General features: G+C 49.5%; 1 protein-coding gene across 6 annotated transcripts in view; it reads right to left on the bottom strand.

Annotated features, from left to right (window-relative positions):
• Nucleotides 1–3570: 3570 nt before the first annotated feature.
• LOC144177714 (putative peptidoglycan muropeptide transporter SLC46) overlaps nt 3571–27120 on the bottom strand; it is a 101830-nt gene continuing 78280 nt past the window's right edge. For all 6 annotated transcript variants that reach the window (XM_077705288.1, XM_077705289.1, XM_077705287.1 and 3 more), the window contains one exon: nt 3571–13920. Coding sequence is in view for 1 of the 6 variants with exons in the window: in XM_077705285.1 (XP_077561411.1) it covers nt 13809–13920 (112 nt within the window). In the remaining 5 variants the exon portion in view is untranslated. The remainder of the gene's footprint in view (nt 13921–27120) is intronic.

Raw genomic sequence — 27120 nt, 5'->3', positions numbered from 1 at the left:
AACTTTTCAGATTAACGAGCGTTTAAGAAATCCCACGCCGACTGCTTATAGTTTTAATGTAAAATTATTTCACTACAACGTACTTCAGAATAGCGAATGTTTCAAAATAACGATCGTTTTATTTAGTTCCGTGCCATGCTAACAACACCTCAGTACTACGAACTCATATTTTCAAGGCCGGAGACTCTTAGAAGTCCGTTAAACAATCGCGGCAACCGGGGCAGTGTGCTAGTAGACGACACGGCAAAGCGCAGCGAAGAAGAGGACGTCTTGCAACTTGCTCCGCGGAATGCGGCAGCCGATGCAAGAGGGAGAAAAAAGGTGGGGAGAAGAGAAAAAATGAAGCATGGGTAACCTTCTCCGTCCCGAAAGCCGCGGCCGCGCTATTCGCGCTCACCCCAACTTTTTCTACGTTCCGCCGCTGCTCACGTGTATTGCTGGATCTTCACGGACATCAGCGGAGCTGACAACAGAGGACATTGCCCTGACCGTGAGCGTTCAGGATGACGAAGTGAAGATGGCAGCGAGGATGGCATGAACAACGATGCCTCTGAGGGTACCGCAGCAGCACTCGAAGACTACGACGAGCACGCGACGACTGCGGATGTGGTGGACCGCGGGGAAAAACCGCACGGCCACTGATTCACTCCCCAGGAATGTGTAAGAGTTCGAGTCCGTCGTGCTAGGAAGCTTGTGCTACTCGCGCTAGATGAAAATCGCCAACCACTTTAAATAAACGCGCACTGTTTCATGATCACTAGTGCATTTTTTTTTGTGAAAAATGACTCCAAGGATGCACTGCTCTACACGTAGGTCGTTTTAGGCATTGAAATACTATTTATTTTCTTAAATTTTGCGATTTTCACTATAACGACCTTTCAGAATAACGAGCAATTTTCCACGGTCCCCTGAAGTTCGTTATATCGAGATTTCACTGTACTGCGGTTTCCTCTGTCTCCATCTCCTCCGTGCCCTCGCGTGTGCTTCGGGCCGGTGGAGAGGAAACAGTGGGTGCAGCAGCATCCCCAAAAGACGTGGATGCCACCACAGCCACTGCTGGCTCAGCGAGCTGTGCGGAGGCGGGTTGGGCTCCTCGAGGCAACCCAGAGAGGGGGGGGGGGGGGGGTGACCAAGTCCGACTTTCGGTACTGGGTCCCCGCCGAAACCAGACGCCGCTCCGCCCCCCCCCCCCCCGGGCGAGCTGCGTCGATGTACCTGCACAGGGGGAAACAGGCGAACCGCTTTCGTGCCTCTGGGAAGGTGATGTTCTCGTTGACTTTCAAGACAATCCCAAGCAACCACAGACGTCCGTGGGACGTCCGAAATACAGCCGGACATCCAAGGCCCAGTTTGGACGGCCACTGTGCGTCCATGTTTGGACGTACATTTTCGGACGTACAGTGGACATCCAGAAACGGATGTACAAGTCCGAATGACATCCGGCAACGGACGTACAAAGTTACCACGAAGCATCAAAAAATGGCATAAATTGACTGTGCTTTTCAATTGAAAAGATTTCGTACATCAAAGCCCTGGCTTGTAATTTGCAAGTTTCATCTGCATATTTCTAATATTAAGCCTACATTTTTAATTTTTTGAAGCACTTAAACTCCAGCGATGATCTCTTTTGGGAACGATATATAAGAATTGAGAACCTCTAACAACACGTGTGAAGTAAGTTCAGTGTTCATTTATGCCGTCTGCCGGGAGTGCGTTAGCCTGGCGCGGTGTACTATTCGTTTTTGAACACTACCAACATGAGCTTCTCGTTGTAATTGTAGAAATTTTTACTGAACATCCAAAATACAGCGAATTTCGGACATCCGACTGGACGTACGGAAGTGTTAAAACCGGACGTCCGGTTTTCAGGCTTCGGGAGTAAGGTCGATTATCAGGCTTTGGGAGTGAGATCGACTGCAAAGGAGGAAAAGAAACCGGTGCGGCCCCTTTTCAGGTACCGATCACGTTTGGGGGGGGGGGGGGGGGGGTTGAAAATACCATATGCTATAGTATAGGAGCAAAGGACGGGGGTACTTTCTTCGCTCGGGTTACCCCGATACTGAGAGAGGTACCAGAACTCCCTGCCTGGTAGACAGACAGGGAGCCCATACGGAGCTTGACCTGGGCTCCGACAGCCACCTTTGAGGTTTCTACCCTTCACCTTAAAAACACATCACCACGGTAGGGCACAGCTTATGTTGGGGGGCTCGGGGTCCGCGGTGTCGCCAATACCGTCACCAAGATTACTCAAGGTGCCCCGTGCGGGGCCAGTGTTAGTGATGCCCAGCTGGAACCAGCCCAGAAATGGGATCTTGCCATGCACAATATGCAAAGCTGATTTTGCATTTTGCGGATGCCAGACGAACCCGCACTATTCCAGCAAAATATTGGGCCTCCTCGATGTCTTGGATGGTCCGAGGACTGCCCTCGGACAAGAAGCCCCATGGGAATACATGCTAAAACCGAGCACCGTATCGCGCCTCGGGCAGTCCGCGGACGATCCGGGACTGATAATCCAGGAGGCCCAGTATGCATACGCTGCGGTGCTTGGCAAACATGGCAGCAAATCCCCTCAACAGTTTGTGTTCCTTTGTGAGCAGTAATCTTTTTCGCTCCTGTTTTTTCAAATGAGTTGCGAGATGTTTACGCCTCTCTCGCAGAGCACTGCACAAATGAGACAAGGCCGACTGTCCGAAGGAAGATCCTGCAGCCAGTCCAGCAACCAGAGCTGCGTGGTCGCTGTGTTCGGAATTAGTCTTCACCATAGTATAGCGATGACTCAACCGCACACCCGCGGGCATGTGCAGTGCTGGCAGCCAAAGGCTGTCTCAGCTTGCGCCAGCAAGAAGCCACCTGCAAATCTCGGGGCTGCCTTTTACGTTGGGCGCACAAGAGCGCATGCTGAGAGCAGGCCTGCACACCACATCTGTCCGAAATGGATCTCCAGTGTGCCGTGTGCCACTGCACTCCAGGGCTGCAACGCCTCATCACGGAGTGGGCTCAGGCAGCAGCATCCGACTCTTGGAAAGACTGCTGCAAGGTTCAAATTACGAGAGCTGCATGGCTGTTTGCGCAACCCACCGGCAGGTGTCGTCTGCTAAATGCTTCCAACTGTTTCACAGTGCATCTCGTGGTGCTGCCAGTCCTGTCTCTGTCGTTTTGGTACTGCATGTTGAAAATAAATTTGGCCTGGGTGAAATTTCGGTGGAGTTTGCCTCTTGTTGTTGGTTCACAAAATGCTCGTCTAGCCAGATGGGTCAGTGGCTTCAAAACACAGTCAACAGATATTGCAGACGGCAGAAGCGATCGCTTCACATCAGCCTCAAGAGATGGCGCAGTAAGTGTAAAGAAAAGTGACAAAACGCTGTACTGAAACCTTTCACATGACGTCAAGATAGCGTGCCAGAAAAATTCAATGTTCAGCGCACACAAATGCTACTACACTAGAACTCTGTGTTTTCACATTTTGCAGCATAGAAATGCACCCACTGAGCCAGCGACAAACAGGTCACCTTGTGAGCTGAGCCCGTCACCTAAGCTGCACATGGGTCACATTCACACACACATGCGTAATAAAGAAAGCAGAGCATGGTTATTTATTATTACACCTCTGAACAAAGGAAACACTTTCGCAAGGACTCCATAGTACAGGTGCTTGCCTTTCCCCTGCAACGTGGAAAGGCAAGGGCAACAGCAGCTACATGGCCAACATCTTCCTTCGTTAGAAAACACCCACCCCATCACAGCAAACCTGCATGCAGTGTACATCCCTAGCTTCAGCCACACCTGGACTGCTCGAGGAGGCCAGCACGTCTTAGTGCGAACCTAGCGTTCGGTAAAGACCGCTTGGTGTGTGTATGTTTTATAGAGCACACACAGTTCTTTTTCGTCTAGGAGTATAAACTTAAAACGTGGGAGCAATATGCCCAAACGCAGAAAAAAGGAAGGACTAGATTGACGCCACCACAAATGATTGCCTACATCCCTCGGCCCAGGATTCGCCCGAGCAGAGGCGGCACTATGTGACACAAGGCTGCCAGAGTTCCTCAGCCCTCCAGGTGAAAGCAGCACTTAGAGCACCCACACACACTTAGCACAAGCGGAAGGCTGCAAGACAATCTGAGAGACCAGTCAGTTGACAGCAATGCGGGGACGAGTTTCTGGTTCGGTGAAGGCTTGGCAGGTGGCTAAGCCCGGACCACGTGCACAATCATAAAGTTCTGAAGCCCGCACGACAGCAGTGATGTCTGTTAATACAATGGCGAAAATTACAGTAGATGTCACATTGCTTTCCTGATTAGGTTAAAGTGTGCAATGGGCACACAGCCGCACGCGACGAAAGAAATGTCTGACCTCAGACACACATGGTGACGAAAAGAAAAAGGGCAAGAGCGTGTGCACCAACAAAAAACAACCAGGCCATGGCCCTCCCCGCCCAAACGAAACTTCCAGTTGCCTCCTAGGCAGGTCTGTTCACAAGGAGGGCCAGTGCAATGCGGCAGTGAAGCTGTGTTCCAAGAAGACCCAGTGAGCAGCAGCAGCTATTCAGTCAAAATGAGCTCTGACAACACAGTTCCTTCAGGTACACGAAAAATAAAATGCATGCCACCCTCCGAAGCAACCTTGCTGTTCTTGTAGGGAAAAGAACTCACAACTAATGCCCCAAGTATTCACAAATCTGACCATACAATAACGGCAATGCCAAACACACGGGCGACCACGAGACAGAGGTCAGGTGCGGTTCATGATGAGTTAGAGCAATACAGGAATGGGCTGCACTAAACCTTTACAAAGCTGGAAGCCGCAGTGCTTGCAGGGGACGTCAACTTCTTCAAAACTCGTTTTCGGCTACACCGTGGGGCTCAACATGTGTCCTTATTTGCAGGAGATTAATGCCACGGAAGGAACGGCCCCCCTTGCAAAGCTGCCTCTTGACGTCGCATCGATTTATTACGCGGCTTGCCATTTGTGGCCCCTTCACCAGTCGTCGTCAATGGCGTTTGTCGGCACAACGCTAGTATTGGACAACGTGCTCATAGTTTTCGCAATGTCACCCCTCATGCAAATGCGTCACTCGCTGCAGCTGGCATCACCAAACCCCGCACAGGGGATGCTGAGAAGACGATGACCCTTCTTGACTGCTTATCCTTGTACGAAAGAAAACGAAAGGAAGAGTTGTGCATACCCAAGACATTTGTCACTCTTTGTACAAGATTACACACAAACGGGAAAGAAAAGAGCAAAACTGCGTTATCACAGAGTTGTATCGCCCTGCATGCCCTGCCCGACTACGCCAGAGGCACCTCGAAGTAAACCGCATCCGCCGTGCCCCGAACAACACTGAATTTTTATTAGTCCGTAATGAGTGTATACAATGCTTGTGTCAGCTGACGTCGTAAGGCGCTTGCCTAGCGCCACCTAGATTACATAAACACAACTGTCCAATACAACATTTTCCCCCCTCAAAAAAAGTCACTAACAAGTAAACAACAACTGGAACTACTAAGCACCTAATGTTACTGATAGACTTTAAACCACAATGGTGGTCTTCTTTGCCTTGTCGAACGCCTCAGTTCTGGAACATCCCTTTCAACTGTTGTCGGAAAAGATGGCTGTAGAGGTTGTTCCCGGTTTTCCTGCTGAGGCTTGCCAAGCGGTGTTACTGCTTCCGGCGAACAGGTTCTTGCAACTGGAGGTGGTGTAACTGGTTGAGGGCAGGGTACCAGCCGATTCCGATTCCTTGTGCGGCCATCGTCAAGTTTGTAGGTGTCTTGGCCGCATTGGTCAACAATGGTGAACGGGCTTGAGTAGCTTAAAGCGCCCTTAGGCACGTGACCTGGCAACTTTACTCGAACCAGTTGACCTGCTGCTAGCGGAGAATGCTTCGCAGCTCGTCGACGATCAGTGTAGGTCTTACTTGCTTGTTGCTTCTGTGCTACTCTGCTGCGGACGGCTTTTATCGCAGCCTGAGGGTCTTGGAAAAACTGTTTGCCTGGCGCTCCCACAAGATCACGTTTTGTTCTGGGATGACGGCCATGAAGAAGGACGGAAGGCTTTACTCCTGTGGTGGCATGCGGCGTGAAACGGTAGACTCCCAGGTACTTGGTGATAGCTTCCTTCAAAGGCCACGTTCTCGTGTGCAGACTTGAATGTACTCTTTGAGTACCCGGTTGAACCTTTCCACCTGGCCATTAGCTTACGGGTGGTAGACTGCTGAATATGCATGGGTGATGCCGCGTTCCTTGAGAAAACTGTCGAACTCGGAGGCTGTAAACTGAGGACCGTGGTCCGTCACGATCTCGTCTGGATATCCTTCCCTGCTGAAGATGCTTCGCAGAAAAGAGATGACTGTTGCAGCAGTCATTTTCGCCGAGAAACAAACCTCTGGCCACTTGCTGAAGTAATCGAAGGCCATGATGGCAAAGCGACAATCTGCAGGCACATTGGAAAAAGGGCCCACAATATCGATCCCTAGCTTCTGCCATGGTGCCGATGGGAATGCAACTGGCTGCAGAGGTGGAGTTGACGGTTTTGCAGACTTGTCAACTAATTGGCATACCCCGCAAGATGCAATCAAGTGCTTTACTTGCTTGCACAGAGCAGGCCACCAGTATTGTTCACGCAGTCGTTGCTTTGTCCTTGTCGTTCCTGGATGGGACTCGTGGGCTGCGTCAAAAAGCCGCGATACGAGGGACGAAGGCACGACGATCTGGTCTCCTCGCAGCAGGAGGTCTCCAACGACCGAGAACTCAGGCCGCACCCGGTGGAACACAACTGCCTCGGCAGGCAACATGTCGTATTGGACAGTTGTGTTCAGGTAATCTAGGTGGCGCTAGGCAAGCGCCTTACGGCGTCAGCTGACACAAGCATTGTATACACTCATCACGGACTAATAAAAATTCAGTGTTGTTCGGGGCACGGCACATGCGGTTTACTTCGAGGTGCCTCCGGCGTAGTCGGGCAGGGCATGCAGGGCGATACAACACACAGAGCAGCAACACTCATCCCTGTGCAGACACTTTTCCCCAAAAGAAGAAAAGAAAAGCCCAATTCCGCTTGCTCCCCGCCTCAACCTCGCAGTAGGTTTCTTCCAGCGTACAAATCTAGAGCCACAAGGGTAACGGGCATTGTGGTTGAATCACTATGCGCCACCTTCAAGGCAACAGCCCAGAGGCGAAAGGATACTTTTGGTGCATGGCGCACGCCACAACAGCAGCCACTGTGGCAAGAACCGAACGCGCACTCTCTTGCGTGGAATCGCAGTGGCTCGGCCGCCGCCGCCATCATCAGCAGCCAGCCAATTATCACTGCGTTCAGGGCAAGACGTGGGTGGAACTCAGTGTGAAGTGCCCACTGGCGCCACTGGTTGACTAGACAGACGGCCAACTGTGTTTCAACCCTTTCCAACAAAAACTGAAGCTTAGGCATACGAGAGTTCAAACTCTGCACAGGAACCACATCTCTGGAACGCAACAGTTTGAGAACTAAAAAAACGCCAAGAATCTGCCTGGCCACTTACAAATTTCGACAAGGCAGGTGCAATCGCGCCCGGCTGTACGTCTCAATTAGGACTCCAAAGAGCGCTTTCTCCTGTCCGAGCCGAATCCAAGCTTGACGGGGTGAAAAGCTGGAGCACAGATTTTCCTTCGGGGTGAGCCAGACTGCCAGCACCGACACTGCGAGACCTCAGGTGCAGCACAAAACAGGCACTGGGCCCTTTCCTTGAACCGCTGAGGCTGTGTACAGTCGCAGCTTGTTTGGGAACAGTGTCCAGGTGACGATGTCGCAGGCAAGAGGCAGACTCGGGGCAAGACGTCGCACCCACTCTTACAGCACTAGCGCCCGCTACCCCAAGCAAGACAGGGAGGAAGCGGTGGCACAAAGTGGGTCAGCACTTCACACTGGCGTAAAGCCATGGCCTCCTGTACGACGCCCTGTGCCTGCTCAGTGCCAGGAATCCCGCCGTTCTCTCTGGTGCAGTCAACACCTGGCAACAATGGGTGGTCTAGAAAAAAGTTCTCAAGACCCTTTGCAAACAAAAAATACGTGTGGTATAAAGGTCATTCTGGCTCTAGCGCTGACGAGCAACTCCTGCGTGCACAAAAAGGTATAGAAATTCACGAGGCCAGAAATGAACCCATCTAGTAAGTGGCTAGAATGACACTAGAACGTGACAGTGTAATTAAAAAAGAGATGGTTTTTCTCGGGATGCCTCGTTCGTTCGTAAATAATTTAACGCAAAAGTTTTTTTTTTTCTGCGTTTCCCTCGATGCAGCCACAAATGTTACGGGCGAGCTCACTAGTGGGTTTGTGACCCACTGGGAATTGATCGCTTAGCGTATTTACTCGCATAATGAACGCACTCCAAACTTGAGTAGTCAAAATTTGGTTTCTCTTTTTCCCCCAGTAATAAACGCACCCCCAAGTTTCCAGCCCTGCAGTTCCACGAATGGCCGCACAGCAGCTTTCCCACGTTACTCGCTCCCGCTGATGATGATCACGCATGCAACCTAGAGCCATCTCTCGGAGTAAAAATGAACAAACACTCCGGCGCGGCGTCGTGGGGCAGCACATAACAGCGAAGCTCAGTCAGCTCAGTCAGCCGAGCCCCACTTTTTTTTCGTGAAGCCTTTGTTACTTGCTTGCTTTTCTGCTCGTCTTCCACTCTCCAGTTGGCGATGGGCTGGAATGCGAGTTTCACAGCCAGTTTTAAGTTAACGATTGTGGAGTACGCAGTTGATCGTGGGAACCATGCTGTCGGTAGACATTTTGGAATTAACAAAGTGAAGCCTTGACAAAGGCAAGTGTAGTTCAATAAAAACACTGTGTGTTTGCCAATGGTGTACGCGTATATCTATTGCGAAACGTAAGTTATCTAAGCCATTATTTTGTTTCGTGGCGGGCTTTTTTCGTCACTCCTGAAAAGTTTCTGGAAAATCACCCCGCATATTAAACGCACCCCTAACTTCGCTTCGGTTTTACGGGAAAAAAAGTGCGTTCATCATGCGAGCAAGTACGGTATTCGGTATGCAATTGGTGAGGGAAGAATGAATGTACCGGGGAGAAATAGCGAAAGAAACGAGCTAAGTGCATGCAGAATGCATGCTTATCCTGACCGCATACAGGGGCCCTCAAACACTGAGCATCGCCTTGAGCTGAAGCTTGAAGTTGTCATTCTGTGTGCAGCAGCCGTGCACTGCGGATTACCACGTCGTCAATGTATCTACTACATGTGCAATGGCACCATTTCGTGGAGCAGCGGCAATGGAGAAAATGGGGGGGGGGAATGGAGGTGCTGGGTGCATACCTTTTCGGGTACCGTAAAAAATATTAGCAGTAGAACAAGACTGAATGGTCTCGTAAGTAAAAAAGGGGAGCTCAACTGCTTGGACTTCTTCGAAAAAAATTTTACTAGTATGACTCAATTATCGAATTAAACACCGAATTAAGGATCATTATTTTTCACTTATCAACTCCTATAGAGCGGGAGAAAAGTTAACTGGCTCTTATCGCAGTGAAAACCATGCGGACATGTATACGTTTTGTGGTGAAACTCCCGTAGTGAACCCAAAAGGGCGAGCGTGCAGGCGGAAACAGTAAACTGAACGCCGCTTAGAAGTTCTGCGACGCCATGCATAAAGCTTTGGTCTTTAATACTGGCTCACAAAGTCCCAGCTGGCCGTTTTGCACACTTTTGTAGCTGGAAGATGCCTCTGCATAGCAGACGACGCCAAGGTGCGTTTCAGTTGACCTCCGCTTCCAACAGCGGTTCACATCGGCACGGCCAGCGAAAATCCTGGGAACTAAGCGCCCCCACGGTGGACGGGCTGCTCCAAAGGGTTTGGGGGCGACAGAGCGGGCACAGTCGGTTATGCAGGAGGCTGTGGTAAAACCGATGAGCCAAACATTCGCACATGCAACAGCATTTCATTCAAGCAAATGCGACACTTCAAAGGCACATCACCAGAGGCGCGGAATCTTAACGCATACAAATGCAGTGCACTGTATTTGTGAGAGTGCCAAGTGGGTTGCTTGTAGCAGCACAGGGGTGAATACAGGTATGGCCGCGTGTTCGAAGAAACGGCAAGCACTGGAACGATCAACAGGCAAGGTGGGCAACGATTTAGGCTCAAACAGCCTCGTTCAAGTCGCAGCAGCACACTGCTCTTCAATTTCAGCGTCTCCAACAGTGCTTTCTTATCGACAGAAGTACTGCTTTGTCAGTCTTAACACTCCCAGAGTGAACCCGCAGAGGGAAAGGCTTAAAGAGGAAATGATAAGGAAACAAGAGGAGGGGGGAAGCAACACACACTAGTTGCACTGGCTATTCCTTGCTTGCCAGTCCAATTGGCACAGTTTTGGTGGGTTACGACCATTTTGTGACATTTCTCTCCTCAAAATTTTTTGGCAGTCTATCAACACATTCAACTGAGCTTTCCCAGCTGGGTGGCTGTTGAGTCAAATCCCAGCTTTGTCAGTAAAATCGCTCACAGAAAAACACACAAGGATCATCAAGCCAACAAACGAGCACATCAGATGCAATCAGTCAATGCGTTCAAAGGCGCCGAGGCACACAGAGATTACACAAGCAAGTCCCGCAAGAGAAAAAGAAGAAAACACACACTTGATTAATACTGTTATCAATATGTGGGCACCACAAAGTCCCGCGCCAAAGACACCCAGAATTAAAAAACCTGAACTCCTAATCCAGCAACAATGCACAGAGTAAAATACCAGTGGAGCGTTATTTCAATCAAGAATGTTGACCGAATTGCGCGCTCTTGTTGGCCTGACCCCCCAATCAAGTGGACCAAACGACGCCGTTCCACGAGAGACATGCTAGCAATGGCTAGCAAGCTAGCACAGCCAAGGGCGAGGGCAAGGTACAAACCTGGACGATTCGCAAGGCCCGCCTGAGGGCGAAAGTAAAATTGTGAAACATGGCAGAGGAACACACCAGCAGCACTGGGGCCACACAGTCCGCAGTTCGGCAGCTCGTGAGCGAGCTCAACTTCTGCGCCACTGGGGGCTGAGCTACCCGACTGTCCGAGCGAGTGAAGAGTGCGGCTGCCAAATGTGGTGGCAGCACAGACCCCGGGCGAACCTCACCGCAAGGGGTCGTCGTAAGGTCATTCGAAACACGTCTTGTGACGCAAACTCCTCGAACTGAGAAACGACAGACTACCAGGGCAAGCCCTGCTCCTGCAGCGACTGCAGAACACTCTTGCAAGCCCGCAGGCACAGCCGAGCAGCCTTCCCCTTCCCAGGCGGCCATTCAATGCCTCCGCATCAAAACTCTTCCAGCTCTCGCACACCCACTGCTCTGCCTTGAAAAATGTCCAAACAGCAGCAGCCACTCCCACCTGGTCCCGTTTCTGTTGTGTGATGTGCGAAGGGCACCTTCTGCGGCACAAGGTTCATCTACCTGCCCGATCTCACCAGCAGGACGGTTTCAAAATTGCTCACTGTGAAGCACACAAGCCTGCAACCTGGTGCTGCCAAATGCATCCTACCACCAGTGCTTCGAGTGACCTCTCGGTAGCTGAGAAAAGGCAAGCATTCTTGCTTAAAGTTTGCTGCTGCAAGACAGCTGCCCAGTAGGAGCAGCGTCAAAGCACACACCAGCTGCCAGTGTTGGTCGTGCACACTGATTCGGCCATGCATCATTTCACATGCCTATTGGTGAGGGGGCAAAGGCAGCAGCCAATGGTTGAACTATGTCACCACCTTTTTCAAAAGCTCTTTTTGAAGTTCGACCAGTAAATTTGCATTTCACATGGACCTTATAAAGGACCGTCTTTCAAGATATTCAAAATCTAAAAATAGTAAAAATAACATTATTGATGCTTGTTAATGACAAAAAATACCCCAAAACTGCCTGTTGTGGGAACCGTTGTAACTATTGAATGGAGTGGAGGAATTGCACAATTTCTTGCACAGAGAGACAACACAAATGTAACCATGCTGTGAAGTGAACTAGGGTAGCAACTTTGCCATTCCATGTGTTTGAGGATCAAGTTACAGTAACAATACCCAAGAAAACAGAAACAAATCATTTTTAACTGCACTCCTCTAAACAAACCACGATTACAAGAAAACTTACCATCCATTTTCAAAAATCCTAATTTGTTGCACACTATAGTAATGAAGGAGTGTGCCTGCGAAGTTTCATTGAAAAAGAATGATTAATTTTGAAGTTACAAGTGTTTGTGCGAAAAGAAAGTGTAAAAAATGGAGTTTCGAGAAAAACAAGAATAAAGTTTTTTCATCCGACCACAAACCAGACAATCTTGCCCTGGAAAGTTGAAATCCACCAGGGTTATAGCTACAGCCCACCTTAGTTTCCACAGGCTCTTTTCTTGGCTTTTGTTGCTGCCAGTATTTCCTTGTGGAGATCTTTTATCTCATCTACTGGTTGGCGCTTACCCTTCTTCACGTGATACTGTTCACTGGCACAACATGGCTTCCCTCAAAATATCTGCTGCACTTCTGTTGCTACTGTTGAAGCGTTACACAGCATGATGTACACCCAAACGTAGGACGGGCAGGCTTATGTGGACGTCTTGAGCCACCCAGGCCAGTTGCGCAAAAGGCAGGGTCTGGCATACTTATTATCTCATTACCGTGCAGTAAAGATTCTCGCGACGGCACCTCACAATTGTTCTTCAAGTTCCCACGCTTTGGAGCCCTCTCCAATAACTACACGTTTATGTGGCCTTCGGATGGAGGATGCACCGAGTGCATTGAAACTTCCGCTTCTGTCCCCGTTCGAGCCCACGCCTTTTTATTAAAAACGTCCAGCCCGTGCTACTACTGTTCCCACCGAGAGTAGTACCTTTAAACATCACAAGCCCCACAGCTTACAGACTGGGAGCATAAAGCGGCGGCAAAGTAAACAACAGAGACGCTTGTGACGTGGCCGTGCATCCCCCGTACGGAAAAATACGGCAGTGTTTAGAAAAAGGAAGCCTTACAAATTGTGTTTGAATAATGTTTCACGTATCACGCTCAAAGAACCCAGTACAGTTTCAATACACGCTGCTGATATTCCCTGCGTTATCAGTTTCTGTTACTGCACCACTTTAGTTTTCGTTTCAGAACCATTAACTGGCTGTTAGAGAAACACCTATAACTTTTGAACTACGTAACCAAAATAAGAACATGACTCTTTCTGAAGAACATTTTTGAATGTGTGGGGGTTCTGACAATGTAACAAAGAAATGTAACAAAAAAAAGGTATTTTTTAAAAAAGAAAGTGTCTTTTCAAAGGTGGCGAGTTACTTAAATGTACCAAACCAGAAAAAAAAAAGGCAATCTTTTCTCTTGTTCTCAGCTAATCTTCAGTGAACTGTGTGGTAACAACCACTGGTGGCCTAACTGTTCCCTGAGGAGTTTTAACCCATTATCAGCATTTTAAGATCAGGGCGACCACAGGTTCCAGTACAGATGCAGTCAGTTCAATTCCCGGCAGCGGCCGCCGCTTTCCTAATGGAGGCGAAAAGCGAAAACAGTCGTGTGTTCAAGATGTCGGCACACGGCAAAGGTCCCCAGGTGGTCAAAATTAATCCGGAGCCCTCCACTACGGTGCACCTCGTCGCCTGCGTAGTGTCGGCGCGTTGAACCCCACAATCAATCAATCAATCAGATGCAGCCAGTGCCTGCAAGGAATTCAAGCGCAACCACTGTGTGCCAGCTGAAGGCGCCACCAACTTTCAACATGGCAAGATGGCTGTGGGACTCGGAGCAGCAATCGGGTGACTAGGTCAGGGGCCAGAGGGCAGGCAGGCAAGGGCCGAGTGGCGGTGACCTCAGAGTGAGTGGGGCGGCTGGTTGACGGAGTTCTCCCCGTCAGGCCAGAGCATGTCGTCGGGGTCCTCCTCCTCCTCCTCCGGGTCGGCGTGCGGCAGCCGCATGCAGCAGCTGAAAGTCAGAGGCAGGCAGTCAGGGCAGCATAGGCCACAAGCCCTGCAGGTGACCTGCTGCGGCCGACGTGACCACATCCCCCTCGTCTGCAACCCTGCCCTCGCAGCTGGCACTCATCTCGCGCATCAGAGGCACGCAGCAAGAATGTACAGGAGTCGAGACGGCCCGTGGCGGCAAGCGCGGGCGAGCGACCAGATAATGTCACAATGAAAACCAAGGCGGACTGCAAAGCTTCGTAGCTGCGACGGCGAAGGAGAGGGTAGCGCCACCTGATGGACGGAGTGATGGCGACTGCGCTTATTCCGGGGATTAGCAGTGAAATACCGATTGCGGCGGCCACGCAGTTTCTTCACTCGCGGCAGATGCCGCAAGCTTAACGTATGACGAGCGCTTGTGACATTACCTGGTCGCGCTAGGAAGCCTCCTACTTTATTCTTGCTCCGTGATCAGAGGCTTTAGAACGACCTCTGGTCCTCCCCTTCCAAGTGAAAGAATGCACCAATCGACCAGCCTCCCACTCACGCAGACGGCAGCTGGTGCAGGACACAGCAGCCTGCTCAGGTTGTGCTCAAGTGCGCTGGCAGAGCCAACACTTGGCCAACCAGCAAGGGACAGACAGAGTTTTGAAGCACACCTTTTGCGTTAAAGAAATGCCAATCAGCTGGAAAGATGTGGAGCAATGCAGAGACACTGTGGGCTGCCCATCACATCCACGCTATTGTCATAACCACCGATCACACAACCCACGGATGACTACTTCTGCTGATGAGCCTTACTTACTTACTTACTATGTATATTTTATTGGCGCAAGGGCGTCTGAGGCCAAAGAGCGCCAAGACAATGTTTGTTTTGTCACATTTGTTAAAATGCCATGGCGATGATTGTGATGTACTTGATAAAAATAGTGTATATATGGGTGTAAAGGGCCCTTATTCTAAGAAGCGAAGATGAATAAGATGAGAGGTAACAGTGACGATGTTTATGTGTGTGCTGGGAGCGCCATAACATAACAGGGATGGCGGTGACGTCCCTGGCACGTTATGAAAACGCTCAGATCCACCCTCACTATTTGCATTGGGTGGCCCTGATGTCACACATGGTATGAGATGGGTGCTAAAAATCCAATGTCAGCGAGATAGGCTAAAAGGCGTTCACTTCTAATGGGGGGTTGATGAGATAAAAACAAGGATGGGTGTAAGGGTATCGTGTACGTGTATAGTTCTGGGAAGTGTCGTTTCCTTGCGTCATGGTATGCCAAGCATTCAATCAATACATGGAGGACTGTAAGTCTTCATCCGCATTTCTCACAAGATGGTGGTGGGGTTCCGTTTAAAAGATATGAGTGTGTAGCGTGTGTGTGACCTATTCTTAATCTGCATATTGATATTTCTGTGAACCTGTTCCTTTTCTCTGTGTTGTATTTCCCTATGTGTGGTTTTATAATGTGCAGTTTGTTTTCGATTTGTGTGTCCCACTGCACCTGCCAGCGCCTCCGAAGCATACTCCGAACTAGTGGTTTCATGTCTAGGTAGGGCACATGTGGGATATCTACAACACTGCGGAGAGCCGCCACAGCAGCATTCTGGTCAGCAATTTCATTGCCCGAAATTCCGCTGTGCCCGGGTACCCAGCACACTACTACAGTCAATTTTAGAGCGTAAGCAGACATTATGGATTTGATAAGACGGTTTAAAATAATGTTTCTCGTTGGTTTTCCTGAATGGAGAGCTAATACTACACTCAGGGAGTCTGTAAAAATAATGGAACTGTGTATTCTGGTATCTGTAATGTGTTCCACAGTGGTTAAAATGCCGTGTGCCTCAGCTGTAAAAATACTGGTATTTTTGTTCATTGTCTTTGTGATAGCAAAGTTTGGGCAATGTGCAGCGCATGACACAGAATGGGCGGACTTGGAGGCATCTGTGTAAAACGTTGTGTAGGGATATTTGTGTCGTAGATGTAGGAAGTGCTGCAAGATGAGTTCTCTTGGTGCAGTTCTTTTGTTAATGGCTCTAAAAGATAAATCACAAGAAATCGGGGACATTTCCCAGGGAGCAACAAAGTCTGTGATCGAAGTTTTGTAAGACTCGCTAAAAGAAACCCCAAGCTCTTCAGCGTGCACTTTCACTCTCAACGAAAAAGGCATAGATATAGAGGGCCGACTGAGAATCGAGTACATGGCAGAGGTGTCCTTGACAATAATCACGAAGCAGGGTGATTTTTTATGGATGTTGCCTTCATGGCATACAGTAGATCTGTGTACAAGCGCTGGTCTTCCAGGCACCACTGGTCACATTCCACATATAGGCTTTGTGCAGGACTCGTTCGGAAGGCTCCTGACGAAAGGCGAAGCCCAAGGTGCAGAACAGGGTCAAGCATTTTTAAAGCGGTTTTCGAAGCTGACCCGTATACTACGCTCCCATAGTCCAACCGCGACTTCACTAAACTGTTGTAGAGACGCAGCAGGCACATCTTATCTGCGCCGTAGGAGTGGTGAGATAGGACTTTTAGGATATTCATTGCCTTTATACATTTTATTTTGAGTAGATTTATATGTGGAATAAATGACAGCTTTTCATCTAGCACAATCCCTAAAAACTTGTGTTCCTTCTTCACAGGCACAGCCACTCCACTGAGCTGGATGGTGGGCTCAGGGTGAATACCACGCCTCTTGGAAAATAAGACACATGTGCTCTTTTGAGGATTTAGCTTAAAGCCATTTTCGTCGGCCCATTTTACAAGCCTGTTTGTGGCAAGTTGTAACTGCCGTTCACAGATAGACAGGTTACAGGACCGGAAACTGACATGAACATCATCCACGTAAATGGAGTAAAAAATGGTACGGGGCAGAGCTTTTCCCAGTGTGTTCATCTTAGCTATAAAAAGTGTGCAACTAAGTACTCCACCCTGAGGAACGCCACTTTCTTGCATATACAGCGCGGATACTGCAGCCCCGACCCTCACTCTGAATGTTCGTTCAGACAAATAGCTTTCAAGGGCATTAAGCATATTCCCACAAATTCCAAAAGATTTCAGGTCTCGCAGGATGCCGTAGCGCCAGGCAGTGTCATATGCTTTTTCTAGATCAAAAAATATGGACATACAAAACTGTTTGTTAACAAAGGCATTTTTCACATAGGATTCAAAAGCGACAAGTTGGTCTGTTGTTGATCTGCCCGACCGAAAACCTGCCTGGCAGCTGTCCAGAATACCATTGTATTCCAGGAAGTATAGTAACCTTCTGTTGATCATTTTTTCGAACAGCTTGCACAAGCAGCTGGTCAGGGCAATTGGACGATAACTTGAAACACAGGATGCATCCTTTCCCTCTTTCAGCAGTGGCACAACAATAGCCTGTTTCCATGCCTTAGGAAAGTGCCCAGCACGCCATATTCTGTTAAATAAAAACAGGAGAGTATTGATTGTGTCTGTATGAAGGTGTTTGATCATGCCGTACGTAATGTTATCTGCACCTGGTGCGGAAGGCTTGCAACCAGCCAACGCAGTCATGAGCTCGTGAAGGGAGAATGGAGAGTTATAGGAGTCGTTTGATTGCTTGTGGTCACGTATGGACTTCCACTCAGCTGACTTTTTGTAGTGTATAAATGTGCTTGTGTAATGTGAAGAGCTTGAGACGTGTTCGAAGTATGTGCCAACGCGTTTGCCTCGTCCTCTAGGGTGCCACCGGTGGTGTCAACAAGGGGTAAGCCATGTGTGCTTTGTCCACTTAGTTTTCTTATCCTGTTCCAAACCTTTCTTGTATCGGTGAAAGAATTTATTGAAGTTAAGAAGGACCTCCAGCTATTGTTTTTGGCCTAACGGCGAATGCGCCTTCCCATGGCTTTGGTGCGCTTGAACGCTACAAGGTTGTTCGCAGTGGGGTACCTGCGAAGAATGCCCCACGCCTTGTTCTGTGCCTGGCGTGCTTGTCGACACTCTTCATTCCACCAGGGCCGCCTTAGGTTACTTGTGTGACCAGAAGTCTGGGGAATGAAGTTCTCTGCAGCGTCAAGGATATGTGCCGTGACAAGGCTACAAGCTTCATCAATACCCAAGTGTTCTATGGAACTGTATGTGAGTTGAGATTTCTGCTTAAATTTCTCCCAGTCTGCAGCGGTTTCTTTAAACCTTTTAGTTGAGGTGGGAGTGTAAGGGTCTCTGTCTAGGCATCTCAGGAATACTGGGAAATGGTCACTTCCAAGCGGGTTTTTCTCCACCTGCCACTCAACGAGTGGAAAAAGAACAGCAGAACCGATTGCCAAGTCTATGTGTGAGTACGTGTTGTGTGTAATGTTATAATATGTGGGCTGTTTTTTGTTGAACAAACACGCACCAGCTGATACTAGGAAATGTTCAATCAAGCGGCCGCGAGCGTCAGTTCGCCCAGAACCCCAGAGTTTGTTGTGTGCATTCAGGTCTCCAACTAAGATAAATGGTTCAGGAAGCTCATTTACCAACGACTCAAATTCTGAGGTAGACAATTGATGATCCGGGGGAATGTATAAGGAACATATTGTAATCAGCCGACCAAAAATGATCACGCGGACAGTAACTGACTCTAGGCTGGTGAGTAGTCTAATGGACTGGGATGGAATGGATTTTTGCGTCACAATGGCAACCCAACCCCACCAGATGAATGAGCAAAGGCATCTCTATCTTTCCTGAAGACAGTGTATTGTTTAAGAAAGTTACTTTGCTTGGGATTCAGGTGTGTCTCTTGGAGGCAAACAATACTGGATTGATGTTTATAAAGGAGTTCATATACATCATCCAAGTTTTTTATGAGACCCCTACAGTTCCATTGAACTATGTTTTCAACAGCTATTATGGATTAAAGATAATAAAGATGTAGTTGAGAAGTTGCCTATTTTGGTTCATGTGAGTGAGTCTTGTTTAGGGCCTGTTGTACGATGAGGTGGTTTTTTCCCACGGCCAAAAGTGCTGCGGCGCTCATTTTGCGCCTGCTGGGCAGGTTGAGATGCCGAGGTGTCCATGTCCTCGTCTGACAAATCAGGCGGCACCGACATGGTGTCCATCCGACATCCACCTCACGGATTGGTTCCTGAGGTGGCCGCAGGCTTCTTGGTCGGAACCTGCGGTGCGGGAAGGGAAGGAGTACGTGTGGGGCCACCTGAGTTCATGCTCTCAATGCCCTCGGGTGTCGTGCGGGCCAATGGAGCTGGAATGGAAGAGACCGGACCAGTCCCAACAGCGCCCGTTACCACATTCTCCACGGGCTCCGCAGACGTAGTGGCGGGGTGCTCGGCTGTGGACGGCAGCCCAGCAGGAGGAGGAACCACCAGGGCCTCTGCTGTAGAGGCAGGAGCTGGTGGTTGCTCGGAGGGGGTTAACGACAGCGACACATCAGCTAAGCTGCATTGTGTCGTAGTACTAACCAAACGTCGCCCCAACCCCCGGCGGGCGGCGTCTGCATAGGATGCAGCCGAAAACATCTTGTGCTTTTGGCGTGCTTCAGGGAAACTGATATTTTCGGTTACTTTGATCTGAATGATCTCTTTTTCTTTCTTGAAAGATGGGCAAGATCGTGAGTATGCAGCGTGTGAACCACTGCAGTTCGGGCATTTCATGGTTGTGTTTTTGCAGTCATCAGAAGAGTGATCATTCTCGCCACATTTCGCACAGGTGAGCTTGCCACGGCAAGCTAGAGTTCCATGACCGTAGTGTTGACATTTAAAGCATCGCCTCGGGTTGGGAATGTAGGCGCGTACACGACAGCTAAGGAAAGCTGCCTTCACTGTCTCTGGCAGGGTAGAGCTAGCAAATGTTAGGATGATGTGTCGGGTCTTGATCTCTGCTCCATCTCTTCTCATAATAATTCTAAGGAGATCAACAACACCTTGGTCATGCAGTCCCTCAAGGAGATCATCATCTGTCTCATGGAGGAGTTCTTTGTCAGAGATAACACCTTGGACAGTGTTTAGCGTGCGGTGTGGCGTAACTGTGACAGTCAAGTTGGCAAATTTTTCTTGCTTCAGGAGGTTCTCACTTTGGTTTTTTCGCATAACTTCAACAAGAAGGTCTCCAGAGGGCATCTTTTTGGCATTGTAGTCTTTTCCAACAATGTTTTCAATACACTTGGCAATCAAGAAGACTGACAGGTCGGTGATAGGTTTTTCGTCGGTCGAGTGTACAACAAGGTATTTGCTGAAAGCTGCCTGAGGTGATTGTGTGCGGAGTGCTTCGGTGCGACCCCTTTTAGGAGGTCGATCAGGGTGTTTTGCGGGAGCTGAGAAGATAGCCATAGAAAATGGAATCAATTCGGTGGCAAGGCCAGCCGCCCAACACCGAGCCCAACAAGGGAACGTGGCTTTGAAGCGCACGTTAACTGTACCTCGCCACTATAATCCTATGCTCGGGGTCTAGGGTGAAGCCTTCGCACAGGGTTAACCCTCGCCGCCTGGAGAAAAAACGGAGAAATAAGGAAGAGAGAAGATGACAGGACAGGGTTAGGAAAGACGATAGGAAAGCAAAAGAATGAAGAAGAGGACAGGAAAAGGCGACTGGCTGATTCCCCCCAGGTCGGGTCAGACTGGGGGCACCGTCTACGGGAAGCGGGGCCGAAGTGGTGTGTTGCCTCTGCCAGGGGGCCATGAAGGTCCAAAACAACCCTGGCTTTGGCTCAACCACCAGGATGCCCTTTTCCCCGGACACGGCAAAGCCACGCACAGCCGGGACGTGGGTGGGTCCAACCCACATGTGCTCGGGTCCGTGGTGTTGCAAGACACCAAATGCCTACGACAGTAGGCACCCCTGCGGAGCTCGGGACCGTGGTGGCGCTACTCACCAAAACACCTTGAGTACACAAGGTGCCCCCTGCGGGTCCGCTGATGAACCACGAGGGATCATAACAACAGCAACTTTTGAGAAACGTTCATCCCAAAGGAGGCCTGAAGTTTTTCCTGAATCCCGGCACGGCCTCCAAAGCTGCCGCAGCGCACGCACGGACTGTTGGAAGGCCGCCTCCAGCTGCTGCAGAAAGCATGCGCGACAGGCCACCCCTGCCATGCCAGGCCTGTCCAAGGAGGCCCCAAAGGGCTGCCAGTGCGGGGCGTCGTTCGTCCCCCTTGCACCTTTGACCTCGCCCAGTTGCAACAGCAGCAGTTGTGGGCACAAGCGTATCTACGACCACAGAGCGCCACGACTCCCTTGTCCTTCCTTCAATGCCGGGTGTGTGCTTGAAATATGCCTCCGATAAGTAAGGTGCTGCCTACAAAAGGGCGTGCTCGTAATGGCGCACGAAGGGGAAGCGACACTGCCTCGGAGGGCGATGCGCTAGTGGGGCTCCCTGTGCACCCAAAGGAATCCTCCCTCAGGGATGGCAGGGCCTCAAGTCACGCCCCGTGCGATATCAGTTTCAGGAAGTCGATGTAAGTGAACACGCGTTCATCCCCTGGGAAAAGGGAAGGGTGCAGTGGAATGCTGTGGGTTTCCTGGCGGCAGTGCAGGACGTGCACTCACCGAGCACACGGAGCACGGAAAGCCGTTCCCCACACTCGTCACAAACTGGTGGGGGCGTGCCATTCAAAAGGTATGCGTGTGTGGCGTGCGTGTGGCCTATTCGCAGTCTGCAGATGGACACTTCTCAGTGAGGTATTTACCTGTGTGTGGTTGCATTGTGCGCAGCTGGTTATGCGATTCTCTGTTCCATTCCTGCTGCCATCGTTCTTGGAGTCTCCGTCGTATAGCAGGTTCCATGTCTAAATGCGGCACCAGAGGCTCACCCACACCAGTTCGTAGACCAGCCGTCACATTTAAAGCATAAGCCGACATTATCTACCCAACAAGTTGGATTAAGGTGACATTTGTACTTGATTTTCCGGGGTGTAAGGCTGTCATGACACGGAGAAAATCTGTAAAGATAACAGACTGTTGTATGTTTGTTTCCCCGATGTGTTCTACAGTAATTAAAATTCTGTGCACTTCTGCTGTCAAAATACCGCAGCTTGTGTTCAGTGTCTTTGTACCAGTGAAGTTGGGGCCATGTGCAGCGCACGAAACAGCAGAAACGGAGGCGTCTGTGCAAGAGGAGGCCTATGGGTACGCGTGTTGAAACTGTACGAAATGCTGTAAAATAAGTTCTCTCGGTGCGTGTTTTTTGTCAATTAGTCTAGAGGCTACATCCCATGACACTGGACACGTATCAGAAGGAGCAACAAGGTTGGTTGGTGGGGGCAGCTTTGTGTAAGTCGTTCATCGGGACACCGAATTCCTGTGCCTCCACGCCCGTACACAAGAGGCATGGCATGGCGATAGATGGACGACTGGGAAAGCGATTGCTGGCCGACGTGTCTGTGATGATAGAGTTCCATCGACGATTGGTCAATGATGCCACCTTGAGAGCATACATTATTGCTGTATACGAGTGCTGGTGTTCTAAGCACCACTGGTCACACTCAACATATAGGCTTTGGATGGGGCTGGTCCGAAAGGCTCCGTGCGCAAGGCGGAGCCCAAGCGCAGCACTGGATCCAACATTTTTAAGGCCGTTTTAGTGGCGGATCCATATACGACACTGCCACAGCCCAGGTGCAACCTCACCAAGCAATTGAAGAGGCGCAGAAAGCATGTCTATCTGCTTCATACGACTGGTGGGACGAGGCTTTCAGTTCAGGACAAGGCTTAATGCCTTGTCATCTTGTCACCTTGTCATCTAGTACAACACCAAGAAATGTATGCTCTCTTTTAACCAGAATGGCCACACCAGTCAGAATAACCTGAGGATCTGACCTTATGCCATGCTGATGATGAAGATCAATTTGAATTTTCTTGGCGCAGCAGCCAAATTTGGCTATAATGCGCCAGACACAAGGTAATATATTTTAAACACACTACGGGTAAAAGGCTCATGTAAAAATTATGTAAAGTGGAAAAATCAAAGTTTCTGTAAAAGCTTGAATGCACTCAAAAATTTAAAAACCACTCATGTAAAAATGACGTAACATGGTAAAATCAAAGTTTCTCTAAAAGCTTGACAGCACCCAAAAATTTAAAAACCTTTTTCAAGGGAACCAGGGGTTCATCGCCTAGTTGTAAAACAGGGTGCAATGGAATTTGAAATTTGTAAAAGTGGGAAAAAAATTCACCACGCTTGTTTTCATAACTAGGATGCTCGATAAGTACGTGTATTGCCATACCTGCCAGGTTCGCCGCGATGGCATTAGGGAGACATGTCCGGGGGGGGGGAAAGATCAGTACCAACAGAAGGGAACAATTTCCACTTACATGCATTTCTAATTTAGTTACAGCAGAGTAGGAGCTTAACTGTTTTGTCCAAACTACTAACGAGCTGCACCACTGGTCAGCTGCTAAATCTTCGATGCAGCTCACGCCGCCTTTTTCAAGAAGCCCTGGGAATACTGCTGAGCATAACAATTTTCGTTGCTGCTACACTTCGCCAAAAGAACGCAACTTAGCTCGGATTGTGCCAGAACTTGATGCTCGGAACTGGGGGCCATTTTGTTTTACCATGCTGAACTGCCTCTCGCATTCAGAGTTTCTGTGGTACTGACCAGTTCAACTTGCACGCATTGACAACTATGCTTTATAAGCTATTACGATGTCCAGTGGTGTAGGACGTGATTGACTTGTCAGCTAGCTGCAGTGCAATGTGGCTAGACTGGGAGAAAGGTTAAACCAAACATGGGTGTGTATTCGGGGAATTTTTGTTTCGACCGCACAATCGTACCAGACCATCAAAATCCGGGAATCTCCCGGATAATTCGGGAAACCTGGCAGGTATGGTATTACTGCCAGGCGCTTCCCGCATTGCTCACATTCGGGAGGGTCCTCTCCCAGCAACAGGAAGTTGTGGGCCAAGCGCATGTGCCCAGTTCTTCGGCGACATAGCACCACCCCTACAAGTCTTTCTTTGTGTCTGCAGCTCTGCCACTCCCTCAGGTGCGGCCTCACAAGGTGGAGCTGGTTTTCATTGAGTTCTGTCCATTCAGACTGCCACTTCTTGGTTATTGATAATCTTCGTCTCCGTCTGCAATCCTGGTAGGGTAAACGAGTTTCCGTCACCTCGAGCTCTTTTGCCTGGGCTGCAAGGGAATCTGCCTTTTCATTGCCGTCAATCCCTACATGACTCGGTAGCCAACAGAAGCTCACGCCTAAGTGATTTTTGCTACAGTCCATGCATTTTTGGTCCTGTTTCCTGAACACAGGGCTGCTAGTGCGCTGAGAGAGTCAGAGAAGATGATTGACTGCGGTGTCCTTTCACTGTGAAACATGGTCAAGTAGCGCGGTAGGGACGGGACAAAAGTAGAGACCACACAGGACTGGCGCTAGACATCAACTGAACACACGTATCGAAATATATATACAGGAGCGCGCATGCGTGAACCTGCTCAAAATACAAAGAAAAATCATGACAAGGTCAAGTGGTGCATTCCGTTACACACGTGGCAAGTTCCCATTCAGATACCCTATTTCCTTTTTTGACAACCTAATAGATGCCGTGCTTATCATCGCCTTTCATGATGCGCCTCGCTTCAAACAATTCACGGCTGGCTTGGTCCTTAAAACAACGCAATATTTGTGTCTTCTCGTAAAGTGGAACACAGTGTGGAACGCACCGGCAGCGGCGGCAATGGTCAGCTAAATGGCCCCCCGCAGCGAGCGCTTGAACAGCTGTACGGTGCTCCCGGAGCCTGTCGTTAATGCCCCTACCGGTCTGCCCGATATAGCATTTTCCACCAGATAGAGGCACTTCGTATACAACACCTTGTTTGCAACCAACAAACTGCGTGGGATGCCTCTTAGGAGAGCGGTTGCCCTTTTTCTCGCCATTCACCGCGGAGCACATTCGTGCTAGTTTATCGGGGGCGGAGAACACAACGTCGGCACCACATTTCCCCGCGACCTTTTTAAGGCGGTGAGAGAAATTGTGTACGTAGGGGACGACCACAGGCCTCTTTGCTTTGCGAGGTTCATCTCGCCCTTGACGTCACGCAATAGGCTTTCAACCACTGATGCTATTACTTCCCGAGGAGCTGCCGGTGCGTTCCACACTGTGTTCCACTTTACGAGAAGACACAAATATTGCGTTGTTTTAAGGACCAAGCCAGCCGTGAATTGTTTGAAGCGTGGCGCATGATGAAAGGCGGTGATAAGTGTGTAAGCACGGCATCTATTAGGTTGTCAAAAAAGGAAATAGGGTATCTGAATGGGAACTTGCCACGTGTGTAACGGAATGCACCACTTGACCCTGTCATGATTTTTTTTTGTATTTTGAGCATGTTCACGCATGCGCGCTCCCGTATATATATTTCGATACGTGTAGTAAAAATTCAGTTGATGTCTAGCGCCAGTCCTGTGTGGTCTCTACTTTTGCCCTACCGCGCTACTTAAAGGAGCCATGAAGAGAAAACAAGAGTTTGTTTTATTCGAAAGATTAGGTGTTTCATAGTACCCCAAGCGCTTTCCCGGAAACAAATGATGCTTTATTCACTGAGAAATGAGGCAATTTAAGCCAAAATATTAAATTTCCCGCTAAAATTGCACATTTGGTGACGTGAACAATGGCATCATACGAGCCGGTCCATGAAACAGATACTTAGTATGTCGACTCCATATAGCACCCACACGCGGGCAACTCGTGCCAAAACCGAGACGGCGGCGATTTTAAAAATACTAGTAAAACCTAGTGCATCCGCAGCCCTAGTCATGGAATCGCCTGATCCGGAGAACAAAACTCTCGCCGAGGAGCTCGGGCTTGCATTTAACAACCTCACACCACTTGAACGCTCAATGCTTCTAAGTGCACGAGCAGCAGGAGTTGTGGGATACGCGGTGGACGGGAAAGCGACCATTCCGCGATAGCCACAACAGACGAACGCCCTGCCGTCGGCACCGCTGCCTCGTCAGCCCCGTCGCGACGGACGAATACAGACTGGTACGTATGTGCCGTATATTTATTACAGTTAATAATAGTTCAATTTTAGTAGCAGTATCTCTTATGCCAGTTGGCCGGTGTCGTGTATGGAAGGCCATTCGCACGAGCTCTCTGCTCCGACCAGAAAGATACGAGCGTCAATGCGCGCTGTGTACGGCATTTTTTCCCCCATGGTCAGCGCGTTTACGGCGATTTGACGAAGTCGGCGACGAGCGCCAGCATGTCCCAGGAGTGAGCTAACGTAAGGGTCCCTGCCGTAATCACTTCGTCGGAAATTAAGCGAGCACACTCGTACTTCCTTTAGCTCCCTTTCTTCTCCGTTTGCAAAGTTCACAAAACGTAGCCACTTGCTTCGCCGCGGTTCGTCGTTTGGCAGCACATGAAAGGAAATCTCTTCACCGGTGGGGATGTCGCACTCCCTCGACGATTTGCCCGTACTACATGGGCATTTCAAAACGTAGCAACAAAATTTCATTGTAAAGTACTCGAACAAACTGAAGTTTTCAGTGGTTGTAAACTGGAAACGAGCTCCTAACAATAGCAGCAAGCCAACACCATTCCGAAACTGCGACGACTGTCACTATCTCGTCGCTGGTTGCTGTTCCTTACTCCCCTCGTTTCTATTTTTACCTTTGCTGGTTGGCGATATGACGGCCAACCTCCTGTGAAGGGATTACGATACCAAGCAAGGTCGCGGCTGTGCGTGCTGGGATGGTTCGTTGGTCCCGAAGAGCCTCGAACCCGAATATTCGTCTGCGCGACGGTGGCCACGGCGAGATGTTGAGTTCGGCTAGCGGTAGTTTCATACGCATTGGCGCACACGCTTGCGTGTTTATTCGGAACTTAAACCGTTTACTCCACCGTTCTTAGTGTCATAAAAGGAATGTGCAGTATGTTTCACGGGCATTTAGCTCGCTATGCAAACTGTAAGCCCTGCCTAACATGCGTTTGCTTTTGCCGGCCTCCGCCAATCGCAGAGCATTCTCGAGTGACATCATAGGTTCTGTTGCGGAAAATGAGCTGGTGGGTCGCTTGGTCATTTCCTTTTTTCCTAATTATGTAGCTTATTTGAGCGAAGTTTGCGTTATAAGTGGTGTCGTTATGGTTCTAACGAGGCAACCTTTCGAATGAACCAAACTTGTGTTTTCTCTTCATGGCTCCTTTAACCATGTTTCACAGTTCGAACCAACTAGCCCACATTTACACATTGACAAGTATCCTTTCAGTGCATACTTTGTTTAAAGTGAGCTGTATGGCATGCAGTTTGGCAGTGAAGATACTAT

Source organism: Haemaphysalis longicornis, unplaced genomic scaffold (genome assembly GCF_048455015.1).
Source record: "Haemaphysalis longicornis isolate Haplotype H1 unplaced genomic scaffold, Haemaphysalis longicornis Haplotype H1 scaffold_30, whole genome shotgun sequence".
NCBI lineage: Eukaryota > Metazoa > Arthropoda > Arachnida > Ixodida > Ixodidae > Haemaphysalis > Haemaphysalis longicornis.
The sequence above is the reverse complement of the archived record's forward strand: the minus strand, read 5'-3'. Positions and strand labels throughout refer to the sequence as shown.